A 27,742-nucleotide genomic window follows, 5' to 3' on the forward strand; every position below is an offset into this window, starting at 1 on the left:
ATCCATACGCGGAAGGCGATCTGTCAGTGACGTGCGCGAACCAATGTAACCTCAGTTTCGCGCCGGCAAATTGCCGTAGATGAGATTCAAGTGGCGAACGAGCTTGGGTAGCACGGGGACGCGCCTAACAGTGCAGATGTGTCGCAGATTTGAAAAGTCATTCTATACACAGATAGATCTAGTAAAAGCTGATGGAACAGGCAGCAGAGCATCGAAACTGAACCGAAAAAACATCAGGAATTAGAAGGTGAAATCTTTAGTGAATGCTTTTATTGCTCTGATTGTTACTGTTATTTTGTGGAGGAGAGCAACGCATTTGGCAAGACAATAGCAGCAACTATTTTCTGGGAACATACGAAGAATGAACTTGACCGGAATGGAGCTGTCAGCGATTGGGGAACAAGTGTTTGCTGTGGAGTCCATCATCAAAAAAAGAATAAGAAAGGTAATAAGCCGCTGGGGAACACCTTTGGTAGTTTAAGTGAAATGACAGCCACATATTTCACATTGTAACTAACAATATAGCAGTGTTCTGTCCAAACGCACAACACACTAGTTTAGTTCCGTTACTGTTTTAAGCCATTAGATGGGGGCGGGAACTCGGGAGTGCCCCTTTAAAGTAGGAGTGCGTTGCCATTGCATAAACCTACATGCTACGGTAACACAACAGACACGTGAATTTGGTTACACAACGTTAGGAAACCCTTGTGCTGCGTCTCGTTGGCTACGTTTGAATCTGTATTTTCTGCAACGTTATTCTGCGAAGCGTAAAACGGCATATGCATAAAGATGGTGAATTCAGCTGTTTTATCCCATTGGCAGTATGTAGGCTACTGGTGAAGTCTGTCAACTCATTTCTAGTTTACAAATGTCATGTAACCCGTTATTAATTTTACTACAGGCTATATTTAAGATGACGTCGCAGAAAACTGGTCACAAAAATGGTTGTCATTGGAGTAGCTTGACATTAAGATTGAATTGGTATCTTGCTATGAATTACATGACAGATACAGGCTAGTTGTGAAAAGTCAATGTGGAAGTAAACATGCTTCTTGGAGCGTGCGCCGGTAACGTCATGGGAACGGGAACTGTAGAGGTGATGCACGCGCCGTTGATATTCTCATTGCCTACATTTCCCACTTCTCCTTGCTTCGCCAACACAAGGGCCTCTCAAAATATTCTAGAATGTTTGGATGTTGTGAGCTATTTGCGGCGTTTGAGCGCCCCTAGGATGTGCTTTTTGACGGGCAGGAGTACGCTCGTGCTCGATGATGTCATACCAGGAAATTCACTGGGATAACGTCACCTTCTATTTGCCCATAGACATATAAACGTTTGCCGTTTTACTTTCTCCTCATCTTCCATAGGGGAATGTGGAGTATTTGCTGAAGTGGAAGGGATGGCCCCCTAAGTAAGTAATATCATTTTTAACATAATAATGTTATGGACATTAAAAGCCTCATATGTATTGTCCTACGTTGGGGAAAATGATTATCAACCCCCTCCTCTATTATAGGTACAGTACATGGGAACCATCTGAACACATTCTGGACCCACGTCTGGTTCTTGTCTATGAGGAGAAGTGAGTTCACGTAACCCTCATTGGAAGCCAACTTCTTGCACTGTAAAAGCACTGTGAAACCCTTTGTTACTGTACATGTTTTCGCCCTTCCCTCCCCTCTCCTCATCTCGGTCTGTCTCACCCATACTGCAGGGAGCAGAGAGACAGGGCACTGGGTAACCGGAAGAGAGGACCGAAGCCCAAAAAGCTGCTCCTGCAGGTTCACTCAAGTGCCAACCAATATCCATGTTAACGGAGTTAGGAATATTAGTTCCTCTCTTCTTTCATGCTCATCTACCGTCTCTTGTTTGCTTCTAGAATGTCTACGCCATGGATCTGCGAAGTGCACACAAGCCTCTGATACAGCCCCCAGCCCGCTTGCGGCTCTCCCTCACACGAACGCTGGACCCTCAGTCGCCTTCCTCCACAGACCAGCACTACCAGTTGGCTGGAGGGGGTCTGTGTGACGGGCTGGCTCAGCACAAGAACAAACAGAGGTTGGCACAGTACTTGTGCGTTCCCGGTCCCCTACAGACACCCACACCTTCCCAGGGACTGTCAGAAGAGGACTGGGAAGAGGAGGGGGTGGAAGAGGAAGAAGAGGAAGAGGAGGATGGTGACCATGAAGATGATGATGACAATGGGCCGGAGGAGGCCGAAGGGGAAATGGCGATGCAGAGAGATGCTCTTAGCAGTAAGTGTGTTAGATGGTCAGGCAGAGCACACATAATCATCACACTGACCTTGATCACAATTGCCTCAGGATATGGCAGTGCTGTTTGTCAAACCTCCAGCACTGGGCATACCACCAGCAAAATAAGCTCCCTGAATCCAGCATTAATTCATTCAGTTTACCATGTCAGTTGATCAGATGTGTGGGCTCTGCTTTACAGACAAGAACTAAGCTTAACCTTTGTTGTTGTCTGGAGAGTAAGGTCAATTTTACTTCAATAAATCAGGTTTTTTACAAATCATTGGCGTGTTTGTTTGAGAATAAAAGTCTTGAGGTTAACTCTTTGCCAGTTAATGACAGGCCACTCAAATGAGCTTTAAAGGAGTTGTCTGGGGCTGCTGATAAACAAGCCAGTGGTACCCTGGATAGCCTGTGTCCTGCCAGTATAATGGGATTGATGTATAGATAATTAGTGCATCGTTCAGACGCTTTGAGATATGCATGTGAAATCTTTTCAAGGTGTATCTTGAGGTGTATCTGTTGTTTTCCCTGATATTGACATGTGTCCTATTCCATTGTGAGAATGGAGGTGGGGGGGGATCTAAAAAGCCAGACACCACTGTTGAGCCTTCTAATGGTGTCATGGGCTTAATTAATCGAAAAACCGACAAAGGAAGGTACAACCCCAGTGAAATGCTCACAAAGCCGTCTTTGTTGTTATTGTTGTTGTTGTGGTCAGTATGGTTAGGTATCATATGATGGTTGTTCACCCTGCTGTTATAATGCTTAGGCTAGGTTGTTGGGTATGAGTACTTGCATGTGATGGTGAGATATGGCAGCTGTGGGAAGTCCCCAACCAATAGTACAAGGATTTCCTGTGTATAACTTAAATTACCTGTCTAGAGCAGCCAGTGTCTGCTGTGAGGAGGGCAGCTGACAACAAGGTAAAAAAGACCATGTGACTGCTTGGAAAGACATCGGCAGGAGGAAATAGACGTCACTGGGTGCTGCTTTAGCCTAGCAACCTGCAACAGCATCTGTGGCAAATAGAGCACCCAAATAATTTACAGAGGATCAGACCAACAGAATACCATTGAGAGCAGGGGCAGTGGATGACTCACAGGCAGACTACATGGCTTCAACTATGAGAAAGGGTATGACCATGGATACAGCAATTTCAGGGGATAAAGTGGAAGCTCTTCAGCTTGTTTGTAGATGTGGATGGAAGAAGGAAACTTAACTGAAAGGCTTGAGGATCCACTAGAGGAGGAACAAAAAATCCTGGATAAAAGAGGATAGGGCCACTTTATTGTCAGTCGGTCGAAGTATAACCACTTGCATTAATGATGATTTTTTTATTAAAGGATTTTCAGAAGGATTTAAGGGTACAGCAGAGAGTAAATTGAATCACATGGGTGAGGTCCTCTATAATTATGGCATGGAAAGATATTGAGTTGGTCAGAAAGCTGTGAAAGGAAAAGCAAGGTTAGGTCAAGATGACCGGTCGAAATAGAAAAAATGATTCGAGAGGGGAGACCACTGAAGAAGCGAGCAGATGAACATAGGGAAGGTCTTTGGCTACGCTAAGGAGGGCAGATCTCAGACGGAAGAAGAACAAGCTAGGGCTGCATACAAGGATACTTTTGTGAAGTCTTTATTCACTTGAGGAAACAAGGAAGATTGAGAGTTGAAAGAAAGTACCCGGAGTATCTTTGGATTTGGATCGTTGCCTAACAGTCGATTGTGGAAGGCATTCAGTTATTTTCAGGGTCCCGGAGAAGATTTCAGCTTTGGTCAAAGCATATTTTGAGGATATTCAGTTGTGCTTCAGTACAAGTACACCACATCCTGACAGCATTTGGAGGTAGTTAACATCGCGGGATGCACCATTTCACAGTTGGATTTCACCATGGCAAAGTAGTTAATAATAAGGGCATCTCAAAGTGTTGTTAGTGGTGGGATGCTGCAGGATGGCACCCGGTTGCATCCCATCCGAGCTTATACGGACAACATGAAGACACTAACAACAATGCACCTGTCGGCTGTTAGCTTAGTTGAATGACAATCTGGAATGGATAAGGATGAAAGTGAAACCTAGTAAATGTAGAAGTTTGTCTATCAGTGAGGGGAAACTGGTAGAAGAGTGTTTATATCGATGGTCAGGTGATACCTCCTCTTGTAGAGAAACCGGTGAAGAGTTCAGGCAGGGGGTTCAATTCCATGTTGATTGACCGAGATCAGGTTGAAGAGCTTAGACAATTAATTTTACTAGTGCAGTGCCCGTAGGGGGTAACATCTATGACGACGACTGTTCTATGACTATGACATCATTCACAAAAAAGTGTCCCGATGTATCTGTTGTAATTCGTTTGTACTTTGTTTTCTCATTATTGCAATATTATAAACCTCAGTCTGCTTTACCCTGGCTGGGAGAGGCTGTCATTCGGAAGATAGGCTACTGTGTGTGATCGCCTTTGCTCTGTGTTCATTAAACCTGTCAGAGTGTATGAATAAAAGGCTGGGTGCAAAATCACAACGCAAGAGTGGAGTACTACACCGCTAAAATGGTGACATGGGTTTGCACCGTACAGCAAACGGTAAAATACAAATATCTCGCGAACTATGAATTCAAACATCTTCAAAATCAAGGATGCACAGGTTCATGACATGCGTTAGCTACATTACTTTGAAACTTAACATAAAGAAGCTTAAAAATAAACGAATAGATCAAATCAATCACTGTCTTAAGATTACCTGAGCAAAAGTCTGTATCTGTTCACCAAGAAGAATTTGAATGCGGACCTCCTCGTATCCAACGCTATTCTGAACTTTGAGTGAAGGCAGGATAGTTTAATACTGCTAGGCGTATATTGTTTGATTGTGACGTCACTACCCATAGTGCCAACGGGACGGGAAACGATAACCCATATAGTGGCTACGGGAAACGGTAAAATACAAATATCTCGCGAACTATAATTTCAAAAATCTTCAAAATCAAGGATGCACAGGTTCATGACATGCGTAAGCTACATGCGAAATCTCATAACTAACGTAACTACCGTCAGTGAGATTCGCCCTAGACTGACAGACTGACAGACACACAGAGATTCCTGGATTTATAGATAGATAGGCTATCAGTACCATTGATAAGCCCTTCTTGATTGGTAAATTGAATTTGTGGTTGTTTGTTGTAATTTGAGAGAAGCATTAATAAGGCAGCTAGGAAATGATGTGAGTGTGGCATTGTATGCAAAAGGTTTTTTGGAGTTCAGCTCGGTAGAGGAGTTCAAATGTGACCAGACTGGAATTGATTTTGTCACAGTCGAAGGATCCAGCAGTCAAGAACACTGCTCCAACAATGAAAACAGGGATGGGGTGAAATCCACGAGAAGTGTTTCAACATACACAAGGTGCTTTACAGCATAGAGATCTCATTGGGCAGGTGCAGAGTGGTAGAGCAGGGTTTGGGTTAGGTGACAGTTGGAAGCATGGGGGTAAGGCCACATTGCCAGAGAGGAGGCAGATGGTACCCAGCTTTGTTCACAAGCAAGGAGAGGAAACTGGACCAGAAGCTTCTCAGGCACAGCAATGCCAATGAATGAACTGGCGTAATGATAAGAACAGAAAGATCATCTGGAGAGATTTGTGGGCTATGAATGCTAACCACATTAAATGTATTGTTGGAGCCACATATGATAATAATAATTATAATAATAAAAGTAATAATAAACTTATTTTTAAGCACTTTTCCTACAGATAGCCCAGCTAAAAATGCTTTAGTCGCTCAGACCAAGGGAAAATCAAACCAGTAAAAAGAAGAAAACGATTAAAATCACAAAATCTACACCCAAATCTATTACTTCCATTATGTTCTGTTGACCCAAGTTTCTCAGCATTTTAGAAGGTGCATTTCTTTTGGCTTTGGGACCAATTAAGAGAATTTCTGTTTTGTCTTCATTTAATTTAAAAAAGTTATAGCTCATCCATCGGTGGATTGCAGACAGATCGGTAGCAGGGATATAAGGCATGTATATTATGAGGCTTGACAGAAATGTATAGTTGTGTATAATCAGCATGGAAGTTGATGTTGTGTTCTCTGATGGTATTACCAAGTGGTAGCATGTATAATGAAAAGAGAAGAAGACTGAAACCGCTTCCTTGTGCAACACCAAACAATATGTGTCTTTGATATTTGTATACATCTTCAGGGCTAACATATATTGTCTCTGTAATGTGCGTTGAGCTGAGTTTTTTTGTTGTTGTTGTTTTGAGCACACAGACACATCAAAAGGCTACAGGACCATATGTGTTCTATATGACATAAAGTGTATTTGATTAAAATCAAGGACTGCGCCTTTAAAAGGATTCTTTGTGTCATTGTCTTAAAAGGTGTTAATGCAGTTAACATTTTCCAGGAAAAAGCGAGCTGTAAACAAATGGAATGTATAGTTTGAAACAGGCAAATGGAATGCATATCAGACATGGGTCTGTTAGAAAACAGTATTTTCTACAAGCCCAAAAAAATGTAGTGTCAAGAATCATTTTCATGTTCTTTGACAATGAAAGCTACATATTTCACCATTACAGCAATGTCAATAAATTGAAGCCTGTTGGACCCCAACTCCACCCCTCTTACAAAAACTGGGCTCTCCCATTTGAATTGGCCCCCAGTGCATTGGTTTACCAGTTGTCCTCTTGATCTTGAGCTTGTCTTTGCTTTTCTCAGGACCTGGATCAAAGTGCTGGTCACCCATCGCTCACCCAGAGGAAGTGACTGAATCCCAGATATCAGACGGCTGGAGCCCCTTCACGAGCGCAAAGGACATCACTGTGACTGACGTCACCATCAACTCTCTGACTGTGACTTTCAAAGAGGCCCTGGCCGCCAAGGGCTTCTTTAGGAGCTGGGGGTTGGAATTCTAGGAGCTCTGGCGAATGATGAAAGGAAAAAGGAGAGAAAGAGAGAGGAGGGTGTGTGTGTGTCTGTGGAAAGGGGCCGAGACCTTTTAAGCTACACACATTTTTAAAAAGTGTCCTTTTGTATGACACGCCCTCCCTCAATCCTTAACGAAGGTATTTTTGCACAGTTGGGACACAGTACACACTTCCGTAGGTGCGCATAGCAAACACAGCTAGAACCGAGTTAGTCAGCAGATTAATATCCTCATTCCGCCCACTCTTTGTTGTGCCCGTGTGCTTGATGGCCCAGCGAACATAACTGACTAACTGAGTTAGAAACTTTTTCAGTTGTAGAGGCTTGTTTGTAGAATCTATCAATCTAGTTTGGGTAGTACCCTACCCTGTATTCAGTGATGTTTACAACAAACAAGACAGACGAGGGACCCAGTTATTTTTAGAAGTGCTGGGCTGTGCTTGTATTACCCGTCAGTAGTTACTCATTAACAAACATTTGTTCACAAATCTATCTATGGTCAAATAGTGTCAATTCTGCTTCAGTGCCAGGTGCAATTCTGACATGCAAATCCCTTCGTCAGTATCACAGAACTGATAGAAAGAGGGGCAGTTGTAATTTTTATATCAGAAGTTTGTTTACACGGTGTTCACTGTTTTTAAGACTAAAACACTGGCATTGACTGTTGCACTGAAAAAACAACATTATCAACAATTATCCACAGCATGTGTCATTTGCAACTTCATTACCAACTTCACATCATGGCTATGTAGGCCAAAGGTATCCATCCAGTTTATAGAATGTTTAAGAATGTTTATTTAAATAATTATTAAAAGAAAATGAATAAGACGTTTCTGGGGACACCACCTGACCCAAGCCTACAGTGCTGTGTTAAAACTGTTCCTTGGCACTTTATGGATTGACCAGCCTGCTGCACCCCAGAATTTGGAGTAGAGGCACATCTCTATTGGGCGTAGGGGCATCTGTATTCGGAGTAAGGGCATCTCTATTGGGCGTAGGGGCATCTCTATTGGGCGTAGGGGCACCTTTATTGGGAGGAGGGGCACCTCTGTATGCTGTGTAGAACACCATCTTCTCTGGCAAGCATATTTCAGTTACATCTCAAGTAGTCATGTGACTAACATCTCATGACACATGCTGATCATGCAACGACTGTGTGTAGATTTTCGCCAGTTGGTTCCTGCCACACCTTTACAACTGGTGATGGTGTTTGGTCAAACACTGAATTGTCTTAATTTTCTTTTTAATAGTTTAGTGATTTTAATGTTTTTAAACAACTTCCCATTATGTTCTTTGGACGTGTTGCTCTCACATTTCAGTATTACTTTGAAGCTTTCTCTTTCAGACATGCAGCTTTGGCAAATCTACAGGAGTGTAGCACACAGCCATCTTTGTGGCATCACTGTTCACGTAGTTCCTTTAAAAAAAAAAAAAAAACAGCATGAACATCCAGTCAAACCCACAGTACAATCTGTTATCGTCTATAGGAGGGGTCTGTTTGTAGATATTAGGAGTTCAGAATGGCCTTAGCTCAAGGGCACTTTAATCCTGAGGGTCCTGTGAATTTTGAATGTATTTATTTATTCAATAAGGGAGAGTTATTGTTGCTGAAATGGGTGGACTGACTAAGTGGTTTGTCAACGGAGGTGATTGTGTGTGCTGAGGCCTGTCATGTAAGGTTTGCTCAAATATGACATGTTTGAAGCAAATTTACTGGGTTTTCAAACAGCACCCATGGAAAGTCTTGGTATTGTGCAGTATAAACATTTAAGTCTTTGTATGTGGATCTTGTTACAATTGTTGCCTTTTATAGTGAAATAAACTTGTGTCCACTCTTTTCTCATTGCAAACTCTGAGTTTCCTTGCCCACAATTGTACCAGTAGAATGAAAAGAATGATTGATGGAGAACTCAATTAAAATGTGTCCTTTTAAGCAGTTGTTTGTCTGTCCAAAGTCCTTTCTTGGCTTTAGGATAAAAGCTCCTCCGGCAGGTAGGACATTCAGGTACAAAACCAAACTGACACAAGCCCCTGAAAAACCATAATAAAAACGTAATTCATATAACAGACTGCTCAGCAATGCACTTTATATGAACGCATCAGTCAGTCTAGCATTTTAAGTTGTACCCTCGCTCCTCACAGCACAGGTCTCTATGTCGAAGGAGGTTCTGATCAGTCTATACTGCTCACACATTACTTAATGCATTCATATGGCAGATGGCGTTCATGCCACCAGATCAGAACACCCCCTTGTTCAGATGATCAACCACACACACACACACACACACACAACATAAACTAAAGCAAGAACCGCACAAACCACCTGGTATATTTTCCAATGGTACAAACATACTTTAATGTACAATTAAATAATTGGCAAAGAAATCTGACCACCAAAATAACTTAAAAAAGAATAACTACTGACACTGGAGCAACAGTTAATTAGTTCTTTTTCGCTTCTGCTCAGCAAGCACCATAATGTGTCAACAAGGGGAGAAAAAAAGAAAAGAAAAAAGTGGTCAAAAATGTTTTGAACACTTAACAAATAGCACATGGTCTTTTTTCCAGTCTCTCCTTTGAAAAATAGAACAAAAAGAAGGAAAATAACAAACCAAAAAATAAACTGTTCAGTTGCCATGGTTTGTACAGTGATTCAGTATCTATATGTTTTTATATATGTAAGTATAAGACATTTCTTCAAATGGCATGATAATTTCTCAGCAATCCCCAAATGGGACGTATACTGTATAACCGCAGTGCCATCTTGCATCCCCAATACATCTTTGAAAAAAAAGAAAAGAGAAAAATCATTTAATTTATCAATTTACGTAGCTTCAAGTTTTTAACTTTCAAAAAATAAAATTAAATAATATATCTATATATAAAAGACAAGAGTTATTTCTCCATGTTCTTATAAAATAAGTCTCAAGGCATATTGCCACGGATTCCGCTGTGGTTATTTCCCAACCCTACACCAACCCTTAGAGAAAAATACTAATCGACCAATTTTCGATTCTATTTATATTAGCAGTCCATCTTATTCCTGAAATACACTGTGGGTCTCCACGATAGCATGTCAACACATTTTCTTTTGTGTGTGTGTGTGTGTGTCTGTATGTATGTATGAACAGCTAAGTGTGTATTGAGTGAAACAGAGAGTATTGGATACGCACCAGTCATCATTTCAAGTGCTGAAATGTACACAGAGAAGGCGCATTGGTGCTTGTTCAGCCTACACTCGACCACTCCAAAAACACTCTTTGCTTCATTTCTCAGGTGAAACCCCTTCCCTCTAAGCTGCCTGTACTTCGGCCGCTCCTACCAGCATGAATCGGAGGGGAAACCGCTGTTAGAAAAAAGTTAGTTCATTGCCTACCCATCAGTTTGAAAGTCTGTACAAATTTTTTGTTTTATCAATTTACATTTTATTACAAAACAAAACAACAAAAAAAAAAAAACAGTATTTAATTATTAAAGTCCACAGTTTGTTTTTCTTTGTACAGTAAAAATTATTAAATTAAAATCCCATAAACTCAGCACACAGGAGAAAATGAGAGGAGAGGAAGTCGGAGCGATACTTCCGGGGGGAAGGTTTGAGAAGGAAAGAGAGAGATCGAGAGCGGAGAGGGAGCAGTCAGTGAGATGGCAAAACAAACAAAGAGAGGCAGGGAAATAGGACCGGGGTAATCCTTCCCCCTCCACCCTCCCAGATGTGGAGGGACTGATTCCTTGCGACGCTCCCTCCTCCTTTTCTCCCTTTTAAAAAAAAACGGTTTCAGTCCTTCTCCAGGTCTTTCGGATAGACAACAACACAATGTCCTGTACTGGAGCCTTCCTCTAAAGCCAAACGCTGAGGCCTGCAGTGCACCTATAGTGTCAGCAGTAATTTCATGGTTCTAGTGAGAGAGATGAGATGGAGAGAGCCAAAGACAGAGAGAGAGCGAGAGAGAGGAGCGCACATTCATGGGAGAGGGTGCTCTAGTGCAGGGGAGCAGTGACACGCGTAGGAGGACTTGCGTTTCCCACGCATCCCAGCAACAGCCCAGCATCAGTTCCCTAGCAACACTATCAAAAAGTTTTAGATAAGCCCCACACCCCTCATGAGAAAGGAAAAAGAAAAAAACACAAAAAGAAAAAAAGATGAACTCATTGTTGTCCTTGCCTTATTCCGGTCCTTAACAAAAATATATTCTTTGTGAATTGTAAGCAGTCTCAAACTACATATGGCATAAACCGTCAAAAAAAACACAAAGTGTAATGGAAAAGAAACTTTGATATTTAGACCAATGAAGATGAGTAATATAATAAAAAAGTAACTGCAAAAATGAATACAATCAAGACTGCTTTATGGAGAGAAAAAAAAAAACCCAAAGCTATTATGTTCACTAACTTTGCTCTTTAATTTTTACGCCACTTTTAAAATCTTAAAAAATATTTGTAAAAAAGGCAGACATTTTGACCCCAAAAAATAGTACTTGTGTCATATACTAAGGAAGGATATTGCCCAACCCTTTTCACCCATACCCATTTGAACACAATTGGCAAAAATATATATTAACAGCAATAACTTACCATTCATTTATTTAATTAATTTTTCGACTTGTGTATTTAATGAAGCATCTCCCATAGGAAGTTCAGTTCTTTTCATTTATATCAGAAAAATATTAAATAATAATAGGACACCCTTAAACTGCCCTCACCCTACGGTGCCCGTGGCAGTTTCCAATAGCATGGAAATGCTACATAATGTCTAAGCCATTCATATTAGTCCCCTGATCCAGCACGTCGCTCACCCCAGGCCCATGCAGCGCCCCCATGCTCCCTAGCTGGGACAGCATGGCGTTCTGATCCGACCCAAACGGGCCTTGGTCCATGGCGTTAGGCTGCTGCTGTTGTTGCTGCTGCTGCTGTTGAGGGGGTGGGGGCGGCACCATGCCAGTGTTGTGGTGCTGGGGTAGGTGTCCGGGGTGCGGGGAGCCTGTCTGTGGGGAGATGCGGTGGGGCGAGGGTTGCGGCTGCATGCGAGGGGACGGGCTGGAGCGGGGCGGCTGCGACTGGGGTCGCGGCGAGGGCTGCGGCGAGCGCACCTGGTTGCTGAGCGACGTGGGCAGTTGCTGGCTCTGCAGGTGTGGCGACTGGGCGATCTGCTGCTGCTGCTGAGGACTCATGGGATTGCTATGCTGTGCTGGAGAGCCCCCGCCCAGGTGCTGCTGCAGCCTCTGCTGGATGGCCTGGAGGTGCATCGCTTGCTGTGGGCCTCCCTGTGGTGGTTGCTGCTGCTGGACTTGAGACTGCGGATGTGGGCCTCCACCTCCAGGGCCTCCATCAGGCCCCTGAAGCCCAGCCATGGCATTCTGCTGCTGCTGCTGCTGTTGTTGCTGCTGTTGCTGCTGCAGCTGGAGTTGGTGTTGCTGATGCTGGAGCCTCTGTTGGAGAGCTGCAGCCACCTGCTGGTGGGACATGGTGCTGCTGTAGCTCTGCTGCCCTCCTGAAGCCCCCTGTGGCTGCTGCTGTTGTTGCTGCTGCTGGAGAGCCCCAGGCTGAGGCTGGCCAGGCTGGTTGGGGTAGCCTTGCTGCTGCTGCTGCGGGAGAGGCTGCTGGAACTGAGCGTGGTTGCCCATTTGCTGCTGCTGCTGCTGCTGCTGCTGCTGTTGTTGTTGCTGCTGCTGCTGTTGTTGTTGTTGTTGCTGTTGCTGTTGAAGCAGTTGCCTCCTTAGCAGTAGTTCTCTGAACTGGGGGGAGATAGTCGACATGTTGGAGCTTTGGCCTGGCATGCCTCCTTGTTGTTGTTGTTGTTGATGCTGCTGCTGCTGTTGTTGTTGTTGTTGTTGTTGTTGTTGTTGTTGTTGTTGTTGTTGTTGTTGTTGTTGTTGGAGAGCTGCCATTTGCTGCTGCTGTTGAATGTTGCCAGCCAACAGGGGGCGCTGTTGGAGCTGCTGCTGCTGTTGTTGTTGCTGCTGCTGCTGCTGCTGCTGCTGCTGCTGCTGTTGTTGTTGTTGTTGTTGTTGTTGTTGCTGCTGTTGTTGCTGCTGCTGTTGTTGCTGCTGCAGAGAACTCATAGAGGCTATGGCTGCTCCCTGGCCCATGTGCATACCCGGCTGGGGAGCTCCGGGGTTCGTGTTGACTTGCTGGCCGTCCATGACTGCCGGGCCGCCACCGGGCGATCCGGGCATGCCTTGGCCGCCTCCTGGTCCTCCGCGGCCAAGGTACCTGGGCACCCGCTGCTTGATGAAGGTGGCCATGAGCTGGGGGTTGGAGCGCAGGATGTTAAGCACCTGCTGCTGCTGCAGGGGGGAGCTGGGAGAGCGCAGGGTTCGAAGAAGATCCTGGAGGGCTCCCTGTGGAAGGTTGCCTGGCCCGGCCCCAGGCCCAGCTCCTGCAGGCCCGCCGGGAACTCCCATCATCCCCATGGGCCCAGGCTGCCCAGGCTGCCCAGGCTGCTGTTGCTGTTGTTGTTGCACCTGCTGCTGTTGCTGTTGCTGCTGCTGAGTGGCCATCTGCTGTTGCTGAGTGGCCATCTGCTGTTGCTGTTGTCTCTGCTGCTGAGCTGCCTGTTGGGCAGCCAGCATGGCTGCGTGACTCATCTGGTTTATCATGCCCGGTCTCTGCTGGGCAGGTATGCCTGGACCGCTCCACTGTTGTTGCGGGCCACCCTGCTGTTGCTGCAGCATCTGAGGTGGGAGCTGGCCCTGAGGTCCACCCTGCTGGGAAGGCATGCCTGTGCCCACCATGGCCTGCTGCTGTTGCTCCATCTGTGCCCGAGCCTGTGCCGCTGCAGCTGCCGCCGCCACCTGCGGGGGCATCCCTTGCCCGCCCACCATGCCTGCACCTGTGTGGCCCACCTGGCCTTGAGGCTGGCCAGGCTGATGGTGGTTGTGTGGGGACATCATACCGGCCTGGTTGGCCTGCCGCTGCATAAGCTGCTGCTGGGCATGTTGCCTCTGGGTCTCGGCCACGCGCTGGATCTTTAGGGCCACCTCCAGAGCGGCCTGGGGTGGCCCCGAGGGCGGCTGCTGCTGCTGCTGGGGCATGGAGGCCTGCTGGGGCATCCCCGCCTGAACCATCCCTGGCTTTCCCATGGACACTTGGCCAGGGGGCCTGGCAGCATACATGGGGAGGTTGTTGGGGTGCTGCATCTGTTGGACCGATGGAGGCTGCTGATGCTGCTGCTGCTGTTGTTGCTGCTGCTGCTGCTGCTGTTGTTGTTGCTGCTGTTGTTGTTGCTGTTGCTGCTGCTGTTGTTGTAGTTGTAATTGTTGTTGAAGTTGTTGTTGTTGTTGCTGCTGCTGCTGCTGCTGTTGATGCTGTTGCTGCATCATCTGCTGCTGTTGCTGCTGCTGAGGGGAGTTCATCATGCCCCCTGCCCCGGGCATCTGCTGGAATCCAGGCATTTGGTGGTGCTGGGGCACCCCAGACTGCTGCTGCTGCTGCTGCTGTGGTTGCATCTGAGGCTGTGGAGTTCCCCCTCCACCGCCACCCATGCCTGGCTGGGGCCCTGGAGTGACCGGTCCTGTGGGCGTCTGTGGCGTAGGAGGCTGCGTGCTGGGCGTGGGTGTGCCTGGCGCACCGCACTCCTCTGACCCTGGCGGTGCTGCCGTCAGCGCGCCCGCACCCGCACGCTGCATGCTGGCCATGCGACGTCGCAGCATCTGTGCCTGCTGCAACCGATGCTGCAGCTGTTGCTGCCGCAGCTTCTGCTTGATGTTCAGGCAGAAGGGCACGGGACACTTGTTCTCCTGGCAGTGCTTGGCGTGGTAGCAGCAGAGCGCGATGAGCTGCTTGCAGATGGGGCAGCCCCCGTTGGTCTTGCGCTTGCAGCCCTTGGTGTGCTGCACCACGCGCTTCATCTTCTGGCACGAGGGCAGCGAGCAGTTGGCGTTGCGGCACTGGCAGGCGTGCACCAGTGACTGGATGCAGCGCTGGATGCTGAGGCGCCGCGAGTCGCCCGGGTTCTGCACGGTGGCTGCCGCCTGATTGTTGCTCTCGTCGTCCAGGCCCAGGCCAAGCTTCTCCATCTTGTGCACGTGGCCCTTTATGTTGTAGCAGGCGATGCAAAGATCGTAGTCCTGGGAACACAGAGCAACCAGGAAATGGTGTTAAACCATGTGGATTTCAAACACTAAACGCTTTGGACCAAACACAGCCCATAACTGCATTCACACTACATTTATCATTCCTGTTACCATTTATTCTGCTCAAGAATACATTCACCTTTCACTTGTCTTGGACTGGCCTCTATGCCACCTTAAAATATTTTCAAAACTGGTCAAAACCACACACTGTTTCTCACGCATCCTCCAACCTGACTTTTCACTCCTCAATCCATAAGCCTACCGTCTCTCCAACTGACTACAGTTCTATGAAAACATTAGAATGATAAGTGGCCATTTCCCTAAGTGGGTCCATACCTCGCAGACGGTGCAGTGGTAGCGTGTCTCCACGTGGCCCTTGCACTCGTTGCAGGTGTAGACGAATCGGTCCTGACTCTGGTTGTGCAGCTCCACCAGCATGCACATGGAGCTCCACTTGGAGCGCCGCAGCGAGGAGAACTCCAGGTGCTTGTCGCGCGCTATCGTCAGGAAGGCATCGCGCCCGTCCATCAGGTCGCACGCCATCAGCCCGTCGGGGTCGGAGATGGGCGGCAACGTGTTGCAGGTGGGCCCGGCGATCAGCCGGATCACAAAGAACACCTAACGGGAGGAGGGGAAGGGGAAGGGGGAGGGGAGAGAACAATCAGAGCGGTTGAGAACGTGTTCCATTTGGTGTACTTCATAGAGTCTACAACAGGGTGGCAGCTGAGCCAAGGTTGCACATTCAATTCACCGATAACACTGTGTACTAAATAATGGTCTACATTATGTTCTTTTATCGAAATCAACATATGTTGCCTACCTCTTTGTGCTTCTCCATGCAGGCGTAGAGCTTCTGGGAGAGGTCGTTGGATACGTTGGGCATCCCGGGTTTCTTCTTGTTGGCTCGGCTCAGGCTGCTTTTGTTCTTGCTTGTCTTCTTGTTGTTCTTCTTCTTGGCGTTCTTGCTGTCACCTTTAGTGGCCTGTAAGAATCAGAATAAAGACATTCATGTGTTTAACTTCTGTGGCACCTTTTTCTTCTGAAAAAAGAAATCAAAAGATAAAAGCACTTGACATGGAATGCAAAAAGAAAACAATGAAACAAAAGTCATGATGTTTAGTTGTTTTTTTCTCTTCTTTTTTAATGCAAATACAGAACTGACAATTCTACATTACAAGTATTCATTGTAATGGAGAGACACCACTAAAAAGATTTTCCTCTTTCAGTCAGACAGTAATGGAGACAGGCTCATTACTGTGGCGCGCATTAAAGAGGATGCAGAACAGCAAAATAGCCAAACCTGTTTCTTGGATGCCTCTGATCCAGCCCACCTCTCAGAAAGCAGCTTATTCTGGAACGGATGGGGCCGTTCCAGTCTGAACTGCAAGTTGCGCTGATTTAGGATACCAGATAATACATCTCTAGCTTTTATTAAAGGAGCCCGGGACATGCATGACACTAAGTAAATAAGAGACGGCTCCCTGCCATGTTCCCTCCAGTGCCAACAATGCACCAGAGACATGCATTAAGGACCTGGGAGACGCCAGCCTGGTCTAAGTCCATCAAAGTTAGAGACTCAAGTCACACTCACGTCTACGCTCTCGTTGGAAGTGCTGTTCTCCTCCCTCTTCCTCTCCTCCTCCTCCTGTTCCAGCTCCTTGATGCTCTCCTCCAGGACATTGGGCCAAAAGTCACCTTCGAAATAGGGCAACTCTTTGGCACTGGTCAGACGGTCCTCCGTGGCCTGTTTGAAGATGTCCTGAGAGCACAAGAAACATGGCAGTCAGAATAAAAACTAAAATAAATAAACAAACAAACAAATCCTTGAAACCTCTTTTGATGGTTCAGCATGTGTCTATAACAACGGTCACATTCGTTGCTTACCTTGTAGTCATGCACGATCCGCTCAGCGACGGCCTTGTCCAGCATCTTCTTGTACCACTCCTGCAGTCTCTTGGGCTTAGGGATCTTCTGATCCATAGGGTGACAGTGGAAGATGTAGTCATCGCCTTCACTGGGTGGGCAAGCCCATATATGCCCCGTGGTATACCTACACACACAGCAAGGCATTCATAAGGTTAGGACATCATTGTCAGACACAGGAAGAGACAGCTTTCAGTTTTTATGCTCCCAGCCTTTGGAATACTCTGCCAGAATACCAAATAATGGCTGAAACGGTGAAAACCTTTAAACGTGCACTTGAGACATACTTCTTTAATATTACCTATCACTGTCTGTAATATGTATCTGTTCTCAGTGGTCTGTAGGTGGTCTGCTGTACATGTGTGCGTGCTTTCGAACATGTTTGCAATAACATGATAATTTTACGTCCCTCTAGAAAACCTATGTGTTTGTAAAGCCACCATGATACGCGCATTGTGTTACCTCCTGTGGCATATGATTTGTCAAAGCAAGGGCTGGAGTCAGGAGAGGTCAAGACGGATTGTAAAGCTTGGTTTACTCACCCCAATTTCCTCACGTACTCCAAGTACCCGATGAGGATCTCGTGGTACACTGTAGTCCTTAGAACCCGTGGCTGGAAGAAGTGGACACTGTCCAGGTAGGATATGTAAACTCGCCTACGGGAGAGGAGGGGGACAGACCAGGTCAATAAAAAGCCAGCATAATGGATTTACTTAAGTCCAGTGAAAATGAAGGTACCGCACATCTTTTCCTCAAACGACTCATCACTCTAGAGACGCCTTATTGGTCACTATAGTATAACTTCAATTGAGTGAAACTTACCTCTGATTGGGTGGTGGGGCGTCCGAGCCATACTCCTGTACATGCATGCCAAAGAAGCAGACGTCTGCCCCATCAATGTCCTCAAACGCAAACAGAGCTTTGGACCGGTACGGAAAGGACTCTGACATTTCTCCACTGTCCACAAACCTGCAGCCAGACACACACGCAAGCACTTCATCAATCTCCCCATCCATGATAAAGCAGTGATTCTGTGTAAAAGATTAGACTACAGGCCATCAGTTGGTCTCAGTCTGTGCTCACCTGGACTTCATTCCTGGTTTGACCTCAACAACCTTGTCGGAGACGTGAACCACGCGGATGGTGACTTCGCCGGACTCAGGGTGAGGCGTCCGTCTCAGGTAGTCGTTCACCCGCGTCTCCAGATAGTGGCCAAGTTTATTCTGTGGCAGCCCTGGTGGAGGACATAACAAGAGATACTGTCAGTGAGGGGAGGAAGGAGAAGTGAGCACAGATTCTAAACGTGAAAGTCCAGCGATGTATAGCAACTCTTCCCCTCTGCATAAATGGTCCAGGAGGAAGGCCAGGGGCATACTTACTTTTGGCTGCATATTTGTTCTCCTTCCGCGTTTTATTCGCTTTCTTCAGACAGCCACTACATACAAATCTGTAATACACAAGATAGACAGTGTGAGTTCAGACTAGAGCAGCTGAAGACGTGGTGAGATGCGACACCAGATCGAGAGCGGGGCAGAACTCAGAAAGATCATTAAGCTCACCCCGATGGCCAAATCGTATCATGGTGCAGCACGCAGATTTGATGCATTTTACGCCCACAATCGCTACAGGTTGAAAACCTGCAGAGAAATACACAAGAATATCCAAGAAATTAGATGAATGGGAAAAAGAAATAAAAATTGAAATGACATTACAAACTATTACACAGATTTGAAGGGCTACATGTATTTTGCTAATATGCCGAACAGAACTGCCCACACCAAGAAACACAGATTAATTAACTAGTAACTAAACACTTACATTTCAGGATCCAGTGTGTCATTCTTCTTCTTCTCAAACTGTTCTTTATTGATGGACCTGAAAAATTAAAAAACACAATATAAACAGTCCTAACAAGCACAAACAACTTTCAACAAACAATATGTCTTTACAGACATACTCGATAATGTTGAATGACTTCATTCGATTTATGAATTCAGATTTACAAAAAAAGACTAGTGACTTGTGTGATTTGTTCTTCTGAAAAAACAAGGGTGTTTTGTAACCACTCTAAAATATCATGGAGTAGATATTTTTTTCTTAGTATCCAGGCATAGGTTCATCTCAAGGTTCTTCTGTTTAAGGTGCAGCCAAGACCAAATGACCACAAGGCCCTTATAAGTCATACAATTAGTCAAAAGCTTTTGCCAACTCAATCTTCAGGAAACTGAACTCCCAAAGCAGCATAGCCAAGACTCTGAAAATAACTACTGCCAAAGGATAGGATGGGATATTTCTGAGTCTTTCAACACAACAGGACCACAAGCCAATGAAGCGAGGGGGGGGGGGGGGAGGGGGGGATGTGAAGGTAAAAAGCAATTTAGAGAGAAAATGGTAATATATATTACATGTGATATCATCACTCATATTCTTGGCCCTCATTTCTCTAACTAAACCTCCTCTAAATTTAGTCATGACAGTCATTTCCATTTGATGTATCTGTAGTCATGAGCAAAGATGCTGCTTCTCCAACCCTTCTTTCCTTGTTTTGAAATAATGCTGATGGTTTTCAGGTGTAATTATTTTCAAAACTGACAAATTTTCCACAAAACCGAGCTGCATTAATCCCCAGGCAATTTAGCCACTTCACTCTGCAACCCAAATGTAAATGCCTGCTCCAGCACATCTATGCGCCTCACACAGAGCCTGATGAATACTGGGCTTTACCCAGGACGCTTTATGAACCGCTGACAGGTTGACATTTTGAGGAGTGGAGCTGAATTTCCTGGACCCTACTCTGCTGTTCATGGAAAGTCTCCATTGAAAATGTAACTCAGTCCTGGTTCCTAAGTGCTTGTGTGTGTGTGTGTGTGTGTGTGTGTAGAGGGGTGGGAGGTTTAATTACTGGAGTTGAACCTGCCAAAAACAACTGTCTGGGGATGAAGGAAGGAAGGGGGAGGAAGATGAGGAAGGAGAGGAGGAAGAGATGGTACTCACGTCTGAGGCTGGGTGGGGTCATCCCCCAGGGACACACTGTCACCCTGGATCTCGTTGAAGCACTTCTCGCAGAAGTGGTACCTGTCAGCGATAAGCCCAAATTTTGGTGAACTACACCGTTCGGCCAAACAGCAATCACAGAGAGGGCACGAGGACGCAGCCACCAATCAGGGCAGGGCAGGGCGGGCCAAAGGGTAAGCAGGCACAGACGGGGAGCGCAGGACAGGGTCGTCATCAGAGCAGCCAATCACGATGCAAGATTTACAAAGGGAAGGGTGGGAGTTGGGGTAAGCAAGGTGGGAGGGATAGGTTGATGGTTGATTGGATGAAAGCAAGCCATGACAAGCAGACAGAACCAAAAAAAGGGGGTGGGGACATTAACAAGGACGAGGGGGGGGTTAAAAACCAACAGGGCATGAATGGGGAGGGAGGGTGGGGGAGACAACACCACGTAGAGACAAGACAAGCAGAAAGCCAAAGCAAAGCACAGATTAGCGTTTGTACAGGTAATGAAGGTCAAACCAGCACACCTACACAGCAGTGGAACAATCTAGGGGATTGGGCGTTAGGGGAAGCGGGACTGAGCGATGGGAAACAGTAATTTAAGGACACATGATAACACTGAACACACAAGCAGCAGAAGCAAGGCTGTTCCGCCAGGCAAGCTCATTTTAAAGTTGGTGCTCTCATTGTGCTTGTATCATGGAATTTACTCTGCTTTAGCTCACTGATATTGTAATTGATCATCTCCCTTGGGACCAATGAATTCATCTTAGATGTGTTGCAGATTAGTGCCATCATAAAAATGACAACAGAATAAAAAGTACCAACTTTTAAAATGGCGGGAATATTGCAGACAGAACAATCACATTGAGAAGTTGATTGGTGGATAAAACCTCGGCCCAAGATTGAGAACATAACAAGTGACATTACATTTGGCATAACATTTTGACAATTCTGAGAGACCGAATGTCATTCAAAACATTGGAACTTCAAAATTCCAACAAAAATGAGTTTTTTCCCACAATGATGACTCAGCACAAAACTAATATTAACATAATTAATGAATATAACTTTGAACAGCTGGTTTAGCTAGTTTAGCAGGGTAAGGCTGGACTGTTGCACGGTGGTGGAGACTTGATAGTTGGCTTGGACCACGTTTTCAAACAAACAGCCATGAGTTTGTACTATGCATGTTGTAGTGAATGTGTACTGCACAGTCCTACAAGCAGTGGAGTACGGTTGCACAACCCAGCTATGGGTCTGCTGAGTCAACTCTCATACTTACCCTTTAGTCCAGATGGACACTACGGGGCTGCGAGTGTGTGTGTGAGAATGTGCACGCATTTGTGCCTGCATGTTTGCATGTGTAAGTGTGTGCTTGTGTCTGTATGAGAGAGAGAGAGAGAGAGAGAGAGAGAGAGAGAGAGAGAGAGAGAGAGAGAGAGAGAGAGAGAGAGAGAGAGAGAGAGAGGAGAGAGAGAGAAGGTGCACATATATGTGTGTGTGTGTGTGTGTGTGTGTGTGTGTGTACTCATACCTGTTCTGATAACTGAAGTAAGCAGCATCTCGTGGTATAGTGCAGAGCTGCTTGCCATAGCAGCATAGGGTTTGGGGAGAGAACTCCAACTGTAAATGTTGAGAAAATTTAAGACAGGGGGAGAGAAAGAAAACGGAAAGAGGAAGAGAAAGACAGTGAGCGGTGAGCAACCCTTCCTTGTGCTTGTGAAACAAATGGTTTTGGTAAAAGCTGAAACAAAACAGGGCTGGGCTCGACATCCATAAAAACGTTGCGCAAGCAAAAAAGAACACACAAACAGTGGCTGCCGCTCTGCGCTTTACCCCATACATTTTGCTTCGCTTAACTTCGGCCAAGGTTCTTCATTTTGCTACAAAGTCATCTGTATACACCAAGTTCAAAAGCCTCTCTCAGCGCCTGAAGCTATCACTACTGAGGCGTGTTAACTAGCATGTGTAGCCAGTTGCTCTGATGGCATTGCACATCCCCCCCTCATCAACAACAGGAGCTAATGCGGTGAGCTCCCTGGCATTTAACGCTCAGCCTGGCATGGCTCTCCGCGGCTCACTGCTCCGACAGGTGTGAGGAACCGCAGCCCATCGGCTGGGACTCGGGCCGACATGGACCTGGATGGCGGTGCTAACGCCACATCCCTCTCGTGAGCAAGGGCTAAAAAGTGCACAAGTGGACAGCAACACGAGGGGAATGGGAAGAGCCGTCAACTTGTGCAGGTCTCGAATCAAGCAAGACAGTGGTACTTGTGTGTGTGTAGGAAACCCTTTTTTACATATGGATATTAACACAATCACTCTCCAAAGGCCTTGTAGATCTCTAACACACATTCCACACTCTGTCCACACACACACACACACACACACACACACCTTTCTCCCACAGCAGTAGCCGAGCCCCTGCATGACGGGGTCGATCTCCTGCTCAAAGACCTCGGCCAGCTTGGAGCAGTATTTGTAGACCCGGGATGTCTTGCGGTTGTAGAGCCAGGCGTTGTTGAACATGAGCCAGATGTCGTCCACGTACTGCCAGGGCTCCTGGTACTGACCCGTGTCCAGCTTTCGCTTGATGGTCGACAGGTCAACGGGGTTCTTCACAATATCGAAGTAGTCCTGGGGAGAAAACAACGCCAAAAGGTTTACACAAGTCAGAGTCAATGTAATCAGAGAGCTGTTCCACTTGCGCAGCACCGTCTTTTTGAGAATGGCTGAAGATTCTGCCAAGGTACAAAAAACATGATGCTACTAGCCATTGGTTTTAAGTCCATGTTGATAAGTAAACTGATAGTCCAGTTATTTTCTTTAACAAGTCTCCACTACTCAATGACAGTGCATCGTGCCATCTTATGATGGCGCTTATAGGAACAGATACATTTTAGAGAACCGCTTTAAACTCTGGTCTGTGTTATTTAAGTTTGTCCCTTCTCTGCTGCTGTACACTAGACCTTTGGTCTAGTTTAATTCAATTTTTAACTCTTAATGTCCTTTTAAACTTGCATATTTACACCTATTTGAACAATTCTTAATAGACATGATTTTTAACAGACAAAATGAATGCAAATTCTGCGCCATTAAGCCTAATACCAAATCAGCACTTCAACCTTAAAAGTGTATCTTAGATCAGTGGCAGAGATCCGAGCACTTGTACATACAGGAATGCCCAGCAACCCTGGATCCACAGGCTGACGGAAGGGCAGCGACTCTGGGTCCTGGCGGTACAAAGACTCCAGTGTGGGCATGAGGGCTTGCCGTAACTCCTCTGGCTTGAAGACTGCACACAGGAATAAAGTCAGATGTTAGAGATAAGAAGTAAATTAAATTAGTAGGACAACCTGAACATAAAACCTTACGTTAAATGAATGTACCATAAATTAGTTAATGATACATAAAAACAGTGCATGTTTAATGAAAGGGCACTCAGTCGTACTCTTCTTCTTGCTCTGAGCTCCGGCAGGAGATGAACCGGTGGTTGAGGATTTCTCATCCTCTTCTTCTTTGGGTTCTATCTTCACTTCCGGCTTCTTGTCTTCCGCTATGGACGTTTCCATGGCGCTGCCTTTTCCACCGTCACCTGATGGCTCCTCCTTCTTTATCTTTATCTGAAAGGGCAAATCAATTTAACAGATTTACCACATGTCCACCAATGTTCCCTCTCATTTTTTTCAGCAATGAGCAAATATTTTTTATTCTGAGCGCACATTTCAGTACTGTGAGCAATTCGTAAACCACGCGACCTGACGAAAATGACCACGAGCCTGCATTAGCCATAGGTTTCCAAAGAGATGACAGCAAACGCATCAATATGTCTACAAGGTTGATATTTATTCAATATCCTTCATAATGGCTGGACTTTGGAACATTTTAATGATGGTGTTTTACCAGTCAGTTTAGTTGAACTTAAAGGATCTTTGGTTGAAAATAAATAAGGTTTAGGGAGGTTATGACTGGTTCACTGGTTTTGAATGATAATGATATATATACACATGATATATATATATACACACACATACACACACACACACACACACACACATATACACATTCACACACACACACACACACACAAAATAAAAGTATCCAAGGTGTTTAGTCATTTCTCAGCAGGTACAACATTTAAGTAGAACTTAATTTAAAGAAAAATGCTAATGCAGTGCTTTACATAGTAATAGTAATTATGGTGTATATTTTCCTTAAGGTAGCCTTTATAAATAATTTAATAACTGGAGTGGTTTGCAACAAACTAAGCTACAAAACATGTCATTTGAATTACATTGAGGGAGCTAGGCCTATCTGGCTGTGTGGCTCATCTTGTCTGCAGGCCTTTGAATAGGGCCTAATAGGTTTAATTGAAAATAACGGAAATTTCTACCTCAAATCTTCTCGCCTCACGATTTTGTCTTAGTGGCATTCATTAGACTGAAACCGCGTTCACAGTCGCCGCTAGATGCTTGGAATGTGCCACAAATGTCAAGAAGTTGTACCAGATCTGGAAAATGCTCACTTTTCAGCGTCCACCTTTTTTCAATAACCATGAACTTGAATTCGTTGTTGACAAATGCTTCCTGGGACCGCATATTATGCTTCCTCCAGTAGCGCTTTGAACTAGGGATGCACGATATTATCGGCAAGACATCGGTATCGGCAGTTATCGGCTTAAAAACTTAATTATCGGTATCTGCAGATATGAAAAATTTCTGCCGATGTACCTGGCCGATAAGGTGACGTGTAAATTATGCGCACGCAAAGCAAATGTTTATGAGCGTCGGCTGTGTGGCAGTATCCTACTTCACAGTATCAGAGGATGATGACAAAATGCCTATTTGTCAGAAAACTTTTCAGGAGAAGGAGGAGGAGATGCAGCTTGGCCATAATGTAGGTTGCATGCATAGATGCAGACCACCCGCGTGCCACGCTTTACAACATTACCTGTCGCGCTAATTGACGTTAATAAGTCACGGAGTTAGTTAGACAACACTAGCTTGTTAGCTTGCATGCTACGTGACACCAGAGAAGTTGATGATACCTCATTTCACGGGATGTGAAACGTTATGTCTCAAGCCCACGCTATCTGTACATGGCTCACTTTTGCATTTATGGAATTTATACAGGTAACTTGGCAATAACGTTACATAGCTTAGTCTAGAAATCCTAGAAGGGACGTTACTAAACTGTAAATCAGTTAACCAAGGTTAGCTTGCAAAGTTAGCCAAGCATGCTACGTGACGCCAGAGAAGTTGATGATACCTCATTTCACAGGATGTGAAACGTTATGTCACAAGCCAACGCTATCTGTACATGGCTCACTTTTGCATTTATGGAATTTATACAGCTAACTTGGCAATAACATTACATAGATTAGTCTAGAAATCCTAGAATGGACATTGTTAAACTGTAAGTCAGTCAACCAAGGTTAGCTTGCAAAGTTAGCCAAGCATGCTACGTGACACCAGAGAAGTTGATGATGCCTCATTTGACCCGATGTGAAACGTTATGTCACGAGCCCACGCGATCTACATGGCTTACTTTTCCATATGTGGAATTTAAACAGCTAACTTGGCAATAACGTTACATAGATTAGTCTAGAAATCCTAGAAGGGACGTTATTAAACTGTAAGTCAGTTAACCAATGTTAGCTTGCCAAGTAAGCCAAGCTGCATTTCCAGAGTGTAGTTGTTCAAGTTCAAGGAGGTACTGTTCAAGTATGAAAATTGTGACGTGAAAATATAAATAAATCTGCCATATTTGAAACCATTTCAGTTTCATGAGTGAATGTCGTGTAAATTGATACACATCAAGTCTGTAATGTCCTGTATTTACAGCAATACCCTAGCATAATAATAGACTAATTCTAGTACAGGAGAGACTTTTCAATAATTAAAAAGCTGAGGTGTATATATCGGTATTCGGCCAAAATGAGCTTGTAAATATCGGCATATCGGATATCGGCTAAAATTCAATATCGTGCATCCCTACTTTGAACCTTTTCGCCAGATTGGTCACGTCATTCAGCCCATGATCAAATTTACTAACTGCACAATCCAACGTGTCCGGCTCAAAGGCAGCCCACTCAGCTCAGGGAAGTGGGCATCCAAGTGCTCACAAACTTTAAAGGACAAACAGAATAATGTCACTTTTGTTCACTGCATGTTTTCCCACAAGCGAACTCTTTTTGCGTTTGCCTCCGAGCATATGTAGATATGTCTGAAAGTTTTATCCTACCTGAGGCAGTTTGGACCATTTCATCTAGCCGCTCATGTTTAAACGTTAGGCAGACCTTTTCCTGGGGCACCTGCTCTGCCTTTCTTTACGCCATGGTAGCCTATAACTGCTGGAGCAGAGCCAGGCAAGAGAGCTAAAGGAAATTTTGTATGTAAACATTCTAACGCACATCCGGCTTGGTTGTCAGACATGTCAGTATTTTAAATGTTTATTACCTAGCCTACATTCCCTTTGATGATCTGGGGCCGTATTCACAAAGAATCTTAGGGCTAAAAGTAGGTCATAAGTGGCGAATTTAGGAGAAACTCCTAAAAATAATGGGCTTGTCAGTCTTAAATGTAGGACTCCTAATTTTTTTTACTAAGAGCAATTCACAAAATATTTTATCCCTAAAAGTAGCACCTAAGTCTAGGACAGCTTAAAACTCCTCATGAGGACTCCTAAATCACTAAGACCTATTCACAAAAAATCGTAAGATGGCTGCAGCCGACTTGGAATTGATAAAAGACATTGCTTAAACCGTGAAGGTATTAATATTGTCGTAGAATTAGCGCGGGATGCAATGACGCCTTTAAACAACGATGTGTCCCGAAGTGAAATGTTTGGAAACATAAAGATAAAGATTCGCGGAAAACGCAACTGACGACACTGGGAATCATCAGTCAGCCGTTTAATTCATCAAACTATCAACGCACTGTAGACCCCACATCATCCAACAGTTTATCCAGTTGCTTTTGGACAATCGCCTATCAAAGTAAATTCCATGGCGATCGCAGGAATGTCCAGTGACGGGACACACATTACAATAATTCGTCCACCGTGGCCTGGATGTACCGATGACTTGAGCATTTCAACGGAGAGCGGTCGCAGGTTTTTGAGAACTTACCAGCTGGATGCCGCTGGGGTGACAGTGGCTATTGGTCCTGGGACCAGTAGGCTTTCGCCTAGGCTACGGTTCACGTTCGTTTCGCTTTGATCAATTAAGATTGGAGGGCTTGAAGGGCCGTATGTGCTGATATTTGAAGTGGTCAAGGGCTGGAAATATAATAGCCTAACAGTTTGCTGGGTGCTTTAATTATTACTGCCTTGATTACATGCAATTGCCATATTATATATTGATCGCTTTCTATTTATCTTATCGTGCAAATTGTCATTCCCGTTGGATGCACAAACTTGTCATCATGCGTGTGCATTCTGCTAACTGCACTGTCCATAACTATTTAATATGACTTAATTTGAAGCCTAGGTTATTCTCTTATTTTCAGTTGATATAGTGGGATTGTTAGAGGGACGTCACGAATGAGTTTTTAATGAGAGAGCCTGTCAACAACCAATCA

At 45.1% G+C, this 27,742-nt stretch overlaps 2 protein-coding genes across 5 annotated transcripts in view; one reads left to right on the forward strand and one right to left on the reverse strand.

Moving 5' to 3' along the window:
* The first annotated feature begins 117 nt into the window (after positions 1-117).
* Positions 118-8,971, forward strand: cbx7b (chromobox homolog 7b). 2 transcript variants are annotated; one of them, XM_080835144.1, is made up of 6 exons: positions 118-445; positions 1,368-1,411; positions 1,517-1,582; positions 1,715-1,781; positions 1,880-2,255; positions 6,961-8,971. In XM_080835144.1, exons 1-6 carry the CDS (start codon positions 362-364, stop codon positions 7,155-7,157), a joined length of 834 nt encoding a protein of 277 aa, XP_080691270.1. In that variant the 5' UTR covers positions 118-361; the 3' UTR covers positions 7,158-8,971. The 2 variants fall into 2 exon arrangements, with proteins under 2 accessions (XP_080691270.1, XP_080691271.1); XM_080835145.1 differs by lacking the exon at positions 118-445 and adding an exon at positions 1,051-1,096.
* Positions 8,972-9,546: 575 nt separating this feature from the next.
* Positions 9,547-27,742, reverse strand: part of ep300a (EP300 lysine acetyltransferase a) — a 31,510-nt gene continuing 13,314 nt past the window's right edge. For 2 of the 3 annotated variants that reach the window (XM_080835117.1, XM_080835116.1), the window contains exons 16-31: positions 23,614-23,785; positions 23,339-23,457; positions 22,560-22,799; positions 21,697-21,785; positions 20,157-20,237; positions 18,981-19,037; positions 18,722-18,799; positions 18,542-18,609; positions 18,246-18,396; positions 17,985-18,131; positions 17,705-17,818; positions 17,124-17,289; positions 16,831-16,998; positions 16,060-16,221; positions 15,576-15,857; positions 9,547-15,233 (exon numbers count right to left, since the gene is read on the reverse strand). In XM_080835117.1, the coding sequence (XP_080691243.1) occupies positions 11,907-15,233; positions 15,576-15,857; positions 16,060-16,221; positions 16,831-16,998; positions 17,124-17,289; positions 17,705-17,818; positions 17,985-18,131; positions 18,246-18,396; positions 18,542-18,609; positions 18,722-18,799; positions 18,981-19,037; positions 20,157-20,237; positions 21,697-21,785; positions 22,560-22,799; positions 23,339-23,457; positions 23,614-23,785 (5,421 nt within the window). In that variant the 3' untranslated portion in view covers positions 9,547-11,906. The remainder of the gene's footprint in view (positions 15,234-15,575; positions 15,858-16,059; positions 16,222-16,830; positions 16,999-17,123; positions 17,290-17,704; positions 17,819-17,984; positions 18,132-18,245; positions 18,397-18,541; positions 18,610-18,721; positions 18,800-18,980; positions 19,038-20,156; positions 20,238-21,696; positions 21,786-22,559; positions 22,800-23,338; positions 23,458-23,613; positions 23,786-27,742) is intronic. The other variant, XR_013968586.1, reaches the window with a different exon arrangement.

Source organism: Sprattus sprattus, assembly GCF_963457725.1.
Source record: "Sprattus sprattus genome assembly, chromosome: 3".
NCBI classification, from domain to species: Eukaryota; Metazoa; Chordata; class Actinopteri; order Clupeiformes; family Clupeidae; genus Sprattus; species Sprattus sprattus.

Coding starts and splice junctions, on each gene's coding strand:
- cbx7b (XM_080835144.1), top strand. CDS start 362: ATGAACTTGACCGGAATGGAGCTGTCAGCGATTGGGGAACAAGTGTTT. Junction 446..1,367: donor TCAAAAAAAGAATAAGAAAG/GTAATAAGCCGC, acceptor CATCTTCCATAG/GGGAATGTGGAGTATTTGCT. Junction 1,412..1,516: donor TGGAAGGGATGGCCCCCTAA/GTAAGTAATATC, acceptor CCTCTATTATAG/GTACAGTACATGGGAACCAT.